General features: G+C 40.7%; 2 protein-coding genes across 2 annotated transcripts in view; one reads left to right on the top strand and one right to left on the bottom strand.

The window, feature by feature from the left end:
* The window catches only part of HDC (histidine decarboxylase), a gene marked incomplete at its 5' end in the record, with an annotated part of 9854 nt that extends 4830 nt beyond the window's left edge, over nucleotides 1–5024 (top strand). The window contains 6 exons of the mRNA XM_015831619.1: nucleotides 583–649; nucleotides 1200–1362; nucleotides 1465–1555; nucleotides 2304–2402; nucleotides 3202–3303; nucleotides 4323–5024. Of these exons, the coding sequence (XP_015687105.1) occupies nucleotides 583–649; nucleotides 1200–1362; nucleotides 1465–1555; nucleotides 2304–2402; nucleotides 3202–3303; nucleotides 4323–5024 (1224 nt within the window). The remainder of the gene's footprint in view (nucleotides 1–582; nucleotides 650–1199; nucleotides 1363–1464; nucleotides 1556–2303; nucleotides 2403–3201; nucleotides 3304–4322) is intronic.
* Nucleotides 5025–6964: 1940 nt separating this feature from the next.
* Nucleotides 6965–8894, bottom strand: part of SLC27A2 (solute carrier family 27 member 2) — a 22063-nt gene continuing 20133 nt past the window's right edge. The window contains 2 exon segments of the mRNA XM_029287239.1: nucleotides 6965–7141; nucleotides 8158–8325. Of these exon segments, the coding sequence (XP_029143072.1) occupies nucleotides 6965–7141; nucleotides 8158–8325 (345 nt within the window).

Genomic DNA, 8894 nt, shown 5'->3' with positions numbered 1-8894 from the left:
AAAAAATTAAAAACGGATAATGAGTACGGGAAGAGCTAATCACACCAAGACAGACTGAAAAGTGTTTAATTAGAAATGTAAGTCTATATAGATAATTAGATTATAATTAGAACACTTGGAATTAAGGAGAAATTTCCTGACAGTGAGGACAATCAACCAGTGGAACAGCTTACCCCCAGAAACCGTGGGCAATCCATCACTGGAGATTTTTAAGAAGAGACTAGACAATCACCTGTCTGAGATGGTATAGGTTCTCCTGCTTGAGCAGGGGGCTGGACTAGAAGATCTCCAAGGTCCCTTCCAGCTCTATTCTATTCTAATCTATTCTAAAGATGTTTTGGGCCAAAGAGTTCTACAGTCTAGTGCATCCAAAAACAAGAAGAAAGGAAAGAAAGAAAGAAAGAAAGAAAGAAAGAAGAAAGAGAAAAAGAGAAACAAACAAAGAAAGAAAGAAAGAAAGAAAGAAAGAAAGAAAGAGAAAGGAAGGAAGGAAGACACTTTTTTTACCAACTCTCCTCCTTTTGTTTAAGTTTCTAATTTATTTCTTTTAAAATATTTTAATACATCTCTGGTTTTGTCTAGGTTTGTGCGACTCTTGGAACAACTGGTGTGTGCGCTTTTGACAGCCTTTCAGAACTAGGTCCAATATGTAAGTAGTTATACACCACTTACTTAAAAGGTCTTTCCTGGAAAATCCATTTGTTGTCTTAAGTCGGCTTCTCCTCCAAGTATTCTCAGATCTCTGATCTCGCAGGGCAGATCAGGAAAGTGGAAGATAAAATGTTTCGGGATCTTTCAGAGGGATTTCTCAGTGCAGCTCCTTCATTCAGCAATCCTGGAGGAAGGAACCCCTTGCTTAGATACTGTAGATCAGGGTGGGCAACTATGACAACTTTATGACTTGTGGACTTCAACTCCCAGAATTCCACCTGTCCATCGTTTTGGTTATCATATGGATGTATTCTCACTGTGTTCATTTTCGCTGTTTATTTTATTGCTCTATTATCGTGCTTCTGTTCTGTTTACACTTTTTCCATGTTCTTGCTTTCTGTTGTTGTAAGCTGTCTAGAGTAGCCTCACAGTGAGACAGGCAGGAAATAAATTTAACAAACCAATCAATAAATGTAATGTACTTTGGGGTTTTGTATGGGATCAACCACCCAATAATATGGAACTTTTTCACATGGATTTCTCTCCAGGTGCTAAGGAAAATCTTTGGCTTCACGTTGATGCTGCCTATGCTGGGACAGCTTTTCTGTGTCCAGAATACAGATCTTTTCTCGAGGGAATTGAATATGCTGATTCTTTTACCTTCAATCCTTCCAAATGGATGATGGTTCACTTTGATTGCACCGCATTCTGGTGAGGGCCCAAACTTTCTCCATCCCTTTTCTGCCTGACCTTTCTCAATCTGTGGACTTCTTCCCAATCAGCTTGTCTTGTTTTCTGTTCATCTTTTAAAAGGGTTAAAGATAAATTCAAGCTCCAGCAAACTTTCAGTGTCAACCCTCTCTACCTCAGACATCCAAATTCTGGATCAGCAACTGATTTCATGGTGAGAACATTCAGCTTATCCTTAGGCAGGAATTGGGCACAGAAATCATTCCCCCCCCCCTCCAGCAATGAAGGGAATCAGAATGGGATTCAGAAGAGAATGGAATTTATGAAGTAGACTTGTGGCATTTTTCTAGCTCACCTTCCCCCTTGAGAAATGGCCAGCTGGCTTATTTTACTATTCAAAATAATCTGTGGATTTGTTATTGTACGAGATTCAAACTGAAAGGGGGTGGCTGTACAAAACACACAGAGTCCAATTGTCAAGTTGAAAGGGATACAGTAGAAATTAGCAGATGCCTAAAGCAGGTCAAGTTTCATGCTTAATGTTTAATGCTTTCAATTAATATGTGATTTTAACAAAACCCTTCACCAGCTTTGCGGTTATTTCATACCAGATGGTTCAGAACTGTCGCTAAATGATAAGGTAGTTAGTTTACTTGTGTGTTGAATTATTATGCAGTTAGGCAATTGTGGTTCATTAAATAAACCGTGGTTGAACAAACCATGATTGGGATCAGCCTGTGAACCTTGCCATACAGTCCTTCAAGTCAACAATAAATTCCACTCAGTTGCCCACCTCTTTCCTTTCATCTGACCCATTTAACAGAACAGCAGAATTGGAAGGGACCTTAAAAGTCTTCCAGTCCAACCCACTGCTCAAGTAGGAAACCCTGTACCATTTTTTTTATTATTAAACCTAACAACATATAATTATTAGAAGAAGCGTATTATGTTTTTCTTTACAGCACTGGCAAATCCCGCTGAGCCGAAGGTTCCGCTCTCTAAAACTTTGGTTTGTGATTCGCTCGTTCGGTGTGAAAAAGCTTCAGGAGCATGTCAGACACGTAGGTGAATTAGAAGAATAAACATAAATCTTGCTGATGCCCTCAATAGTAAACTGGGTTCTACCGCACAACAAGAGATTTAGGCAAAGGATGTTTGAGGATCAACTTTGATCAGAGCAGTTGGTGGACCAGTCTTTGATCTGTCTAATCCTGCTGAATTTTGAGGTTGGATTAGGCAAAAATCACTGGACATTACCTTTAGATGGGAGAGACTCTAGCTGTAAGATAAGCTCTAAGGCAGTGGTGGCGAACCTATGGCACGCATGCCAGAGGCGACACTCAGAGCCCTCTCTGTGGGCACATGTGCCGTCGCCCCAGCCCTGCCTCCCCCCCGCAGCCCCCTCACCAGCAGCCCCCTCCGGAGAGTCGCCCCTGAGCATGGCCCGCGTGGAGCAGCGCAGCCAAGGATATGGCAGCCAGGCAGCGGGGACAAGACTCCATCCTCGTGCCTTGTTGCGTGCAGTTGATGCTGCAGGGCATGGGTGGAGGGCATGGCCATGGCACTGCTGGGCCACCTGGGCAATCTGGAAGTGGTGAGTGGCCCTGCGGGCGGGCGGGGCTGGGGGCAGGGTGGGGGCAGAGTGGGGCAGGCAGGGCGGGGACAGTTTTTGGGCACTTGGTCTCTAAAAGGTTCGCCATCACTGCTCTAAGGGGAAACTTAAAGTTCTACAAAATTTGGAGCAATCTGCTCAACCCTGTTTGCTCTCCTTCAATTACATGCAGCCCTAGACCGTTCAAAGATTGTCATCATAGCTGTGCTATTGGGAATAATTATTGCCTTTGTCTTTGAAAACCCCAGGGCACTGAAATGGCCAAATATTTTGAGTCCCTGCTCAGAAGCGACCCCTTGTTTGAAATCCCTGCGAAGAGGCATCTGGGACTAGTTGTTTTTCGTCTAAAGGTGACATTTTCCTATCATATTTTACGATAACTTACACCATTCCCTCGTAATGGGCTTCCCTCTCTGCGCATTGGACTTCAATCCCCATCATTCTCCTCCAGCATGCTAGTGGGGAATGATGGGCACTGAATTCCAGCTCATCAGAATGGCATCAAGTTGAGAGTTGGCTTATGTGCTTGGAAACTGCGAGGAATAAGTACAGAGAAAAATGGCCGTTGCCTGAAATCTGGACAGCTGGACTGTCACACTTGGTTCAAGGCTGAAATGGGAGGAAAACAGACAAGTTTAGTAAACTATGGGCAGATGCAATGAAACATATACAGTAATTGCAAACTAGAAATGGGCTAATCTCAGTGTTTTTTCAGCTCTGATATTTGCTCATAGGTCAGTATTAGTTTATCAAATATGAGGGGTTTTTTTTAAATTAAAAAACCCATTAAATTAGTATCATGTTTGGTTAACAATATCTTTGCAAATTTCAGTGTCATGTGCTTTTTGATTTGGCTTTCAGGCCTAGATTTTGATTTTACTTCTTGTCTGAGGGAAACAGATGTTTTAAGATTCTTTTCTTCACCCCCCCCCCAGAGTAATTTGACTGGAGCGGTACATCAGTGTTGGGATTAAAAAAGCTAAATATTTTGTGTGTGTGCCTTTCCCTAATACATACCTTTTTTAAAAGGCATGATTGGAAAACTGAATGGCAGAATTTGGGGAACTGGGAATTTTGGAAAGATTTGTTGAGATGTTGGGTCTAAAAAGGGCAAAATTATAACAGTTTGCATTGAAATGTGATCAGGCCCATTTTGACCCTGAAGCTTAACTCGATGGTTGATGGACATTTTGACCTTAGCAAGGGAAAAGAGAACTTCCCCTAACCATCGATGTTTGATTGGAATGACGGTGAAAACGGCAAGAAAGCAAAGCAGGATGAGTAATGTCTGTCAGCGGTACGTGCGTTTGTATCTTTGAAAGTTTCTTTCTCGATGGCTGTCATGAAAAGCTCCGTCTTTTACAAACAGGGCCCCAACTGGATGACCGAGAAGCTCTTAAAAGACCTGAACAGATCAGGAAAGCTGTTTGTCATCCCGGCATCAGTTCAGGAGAAGTTGATCATTCGCTTCTCTGTAACTTCTCAGTTCACCACTCGTGAGGATATTCAACAAGACTGGGCCCTCATCCAACGGACTGCGGTGAACGTCTCCAATCAATCTCTCCTCATCCTGGAGGAGAAGGCCCAAATCCCCAGGCAATTAATCAGCTCCAGTTCAAAAGCAGCGGGTGCCCCTCTTCCTATTTTCACAGAGAAAGAAAAAGGCAACATTTTCCCTTTCAGCAGGATAACTACCCAGCCTCGGAGAGGGTCCCTCAACTCTTCTTTGTCACTGTTGAACGAATACATCCCAATGGCCAAAGAGCCTCATTTGCACGAGTGCTTGACAGAAAATGGCCGACGTCTGACCAGCTGTGACTTGCCTTCTGTCCTGAGTTTATCAGCTCAAAACAAGAAAAAAACGGTCCGTTCCTTCAGCTTGGACAGCCCTGTGGAGAACAGACCTTGTGCTGGCAAGAAATTCCTTTCCAGGTTGCCCAAAGATCTCCTGATGATCAAGAAAGAAGATCTGAAGAAACCGCCCCAGTTTTACCACATGCCTAGTTTTCCGGAATGCTCCATTCAGTGCGGTCTCCAGTTGCCATGTTGTCCTCTTCAGACTATTATCTAGCTCTTCAGAGCTTCTTTCCTCCACAGAAGGACAACCAAAGTCTGATTATTTTTATGCAATGTAATAACTTATGGCCCAGAAATAACATAATTGCAGATCTTATTTTTTTTAAAAAAAGAGCCTGTATACCGAGCAAGTTCATAACGTAAATAAAATATTTAATCTTGGCATCTAGAGTTTCAGTTTTCATTTCAGACGGTCATTTTCTCGTATTGATTTGATCCACACTATACGTTGAGACATGTTTTTATTGAATAACTTCCTCTTAGTCGAATTCAAGCTAAGCCACAAATCACGGCAAATACGAACATTCAACAGATACTACCCATTGTCTTCCTTTGAGTGAGACATGTAATCAGTTTGGAATAACTATTAATAATTACCCTCAACAGGGGTGTCCAAAGAGTGTGGTTAAAAAAATGAAGACGGTAACCATGACAGCGCAAATGAAAAACATAAAAAATAGGCACTTTGATTGTACCACCATCACCATCCTAATATTTTTTTTAATCATACCCTGCAGACATCCCAAGATTATTCTAGAAAAAGGGATGGAAACAACAAGAGATGTTCAAGCATAATAGACACTGCAAAGATTAATGAGATGGAAGAGTGTTGATTAAACTACTTATGGTCTCACTGGCATAATAAAAATGGGCAGAACATTTTTATAGGACCATCTCGGAGGAAGTTGAGATTAGAGGTGCATCCAGAGTGACTTTTGAGTAATATACAAAGTGCTTCTCTTTCTGACTTACAGAGAGATCTTCAGCTTACACAGCAAGTAAACAGTCATTCTGTCATGGTAGAGGATGCATGGATGTGGTGAGTTAAGAAGTTGGCAAACATGATGTGTTTCAGAAGTAGAAGAAGACTTAATATTGAAAAAGGGCTCCCTACTTCCAAGATAATAAGATGGAGGAATGTTTGAGGATTGCTCATAGTATCTGCTACAACAGTCATGTTACGTAGTTGGTCCACTCAGCAATTACCTTGAGGGATGGGAACATCCTCTTCTTGCACATGATCAGAAATGTTTAGGGGACTAGAGGCTAAAACATATGAAGAATGTTTACAGGAACTGGGCATGGCTAGTCTAGTGAAGAGAATGACCAGGGGAGGCATGATAGCAGTCTTCCAATATTTGAGGGGCTGTCACAGAGAGGAGGGGGTCAACCTATTCTCCAAAGCACCTGAAGGCCAGACAAGGAATAATGGGTGGAAACTGATCAAGGAGAGATTCAACCTGGAAATAAGGAGAAATTTTCTGACAGTGAGAACAATCAACCAGTGGAACAGAAGTTGCCTTCAGAAGTTGTGGGAGTTTCATCACTGGAAGCTTTCAAGAAGAGACTGGACTGCCTTCTGTAGGAAATGGTGTAGGGTCTCCTGCTTGGGTGGGGTTTGGACTAGATGATCTACAAGGTCCCTTCCAACTCTGCTATTCTATTCTATTCTATTCTATTCTATTCTATTCTATTCTATTCTATTCTATTCTATTCTATTCTACTCTACTCTACTCTACTCTACTCTACTCTACTCTACTCTACTCTACTCTATTCTATTCTATTCTATTCTATTCTCTACTCTACCCTACCCTACCCTACCCTACCCAACCCTACCCTACCCTACCCTATTCTATTCTATTCAAATGGGAACCATTCCGACAGCTCCCAGTCTATAGTTACACAAGCTATTAACTTTTAAAGATTCCAAAACATGGAGAATATAATATTAGCAGATCAGTCTGGAGGTGGATGAAGAGCTTTCTTCCAAAGTCATCAGCACTATCTCTAAAATATTGACAAAATAAGTAAGGCATGGCTATTTCAAAATCTAGGCATAAATGTGCAATTGGACTGAAAATCAATTTTCCATCACTTTCTAAAATTATTGAACAATATACTTTTTTTTAAAAAAAAGTAACAATTTCAGGAGCACTATAGTTTCCATCTGTTGCTACATATTGAGTTATAGATGTCTTCTGTCAAGGGTATGTAGGTCTTCTCTTTATCATCCAAAAAATATAAGGCGTCCTTGACAACTGCTGGATTGAATCCTTCTTCTGCTAACTGTATTTTCCGGTATTTAAATGTTCCCGTGATCTCAATAGCATCCTATTAAAACAAGAAGAAACAGCACAGCAACGATAAGTTGTGTAATGACTCTATTCTTCCTTTCTAAACATAAGGATTTTTGTTTCCCCTTTATGCAACTAATCAAATAATAACCCATCATTAGAGAATAATCCCAAGGCCAATGAAAGGCTATTCTTGACATCTGGAAAGGATTTTTGAGATGGACCTTCAGAAGTCTTCTTGAAGATTATTATTATTTGTATACTGTAAATATAAAAATGCCTATATCTCATCATTTATAGATTGAAAATATTAAGAATTATATTTTGGTTAAGGTTGAAGAAGGATAATATAAATGGGAGAAAGGAAGATCAAAGAAATGTATCATTAATTAATATACTAATTATGGAATTATCAAACTTAATCATTATAGATTGTTAATTAATTATTATTGTCTTTTTTTTCTTGTTAAAATATAAACCAAGACAACACGTTGTACACCAGGCACTGGAGATTGTTATTGTTAAAAACCAATAAAGTATGTATGTATATATATATAAAAAGAAGTCTCCTTGAAGGTGGCATCCTTCAGAGATGCTGGAAGTTGAACTATCTAGGACAGCGTTTCTCATTCTCAGCAACTTCAAGATGTGTGGATTTCAACTCCCAGAATTCCCCAGCCAGCATGCTAGCTGGAGAATTCTGGAAGTTGAAGTCCATACATCTTAAAGTTGCTGAGGTTGAGAAAGACTGATCTAGCCTGGGTGCTGGGAATTCAGAGAATTGACCCCTGCAGGACATCAGGAGAAGAAGCCTTTGGGAATCATTGGCCAGCAGTGATTAGCTGTTGTAAACTTTGAATGGTCACCCAATGAATGATTATAAGTTGAGGACCCCCTGTATTACAACACAATGGGAGAGACACAAGTTCTGAGATCTTTCAAACAAGGGAACACAGCATCCTCCATGAAAATTGTGGTTCTTGTTCTCTTCTAATACAAAGACCGCCACTTTCTATCCAATTGTGAGATGGGTATGGATGGAAGATCACCTACCTGGATCCTCACGAAATACGGTCTTGCATAAAGTGGCAAGTAATCTGTTGCATGCTTGTAGAGAATTTCTCCACCAAAATCACAACTTTCTGCTAGTCGTAGGGATGCCATGCCTATCCGGCCTTCGTGACCTGCAGGAGAATTACCCTTAATATTGACTTCTCTCAACTGTTTCCCACTCAGTTTATGAAACCCATTTTTTTGATATTTGTATTAACTATAATGGTTACTGGCCGGTAACTTAACATTAAAAGACCTGGTTATAAGGATGGATCAAATAAAAAAAAAAATCCTTCTGAAGAGATTAAATCATTCACTGCACTAAGTAGTTTTTCAATTTAGAGTACATGGTATGTTTACATCCCTGTTAAATGTAGCTGGGTACACTTATAGCGCTCTTAGGAATGGAAAATAAATTTTTCAAAATCGAAGAGGAAAATTTAGGCAAATGGACCAGAAAAGTCAAGATACCATCCATAATGATGCAATTGAAATTCTGCCTGATCCTTCCTTCCTCATTTCCTTCCTTCCGTCCCTCATTTCCTTCCTTCTTTCCTCATTTCCTTCCTTTCTTCCCTCCATCATCTCCTTCTTTCCTTCCTTGCTTCCTCATCTCCTTCCTTCCCTCCCTCATCTCCTTCCTTCCTACTTTCCTTCCTTCCCTCCCTTCCCTCCTTTTTCCTTCCTTCCTTCCTTCCTTCCTTCCTTCCTTCCTCATCTCCTTCCTTCCCTCCCTC

This window comes from Protobothrops mucrosquamatus, unplaced genomic scaffold (genome assembly GCF_001527695.2).
Source record: "Protobothrops mucrosquamatus isolate PMUCROS unplaced genomic scaffold, P.Mucros_1.0 scaffold_269, whole genome shotgun sequence".
In the NCBI taxonomy this organism is placed as follows: domain Eukaryota; kingdom Metazoa; phylum Chordata; class Lepidosauria; order Squamata; family Viperidae; genus Protobothrops; species Protobothrops mucrosquamatus.
This window is presented reverse-complemented; position numbering and strand designations above follow the sequence as displayed.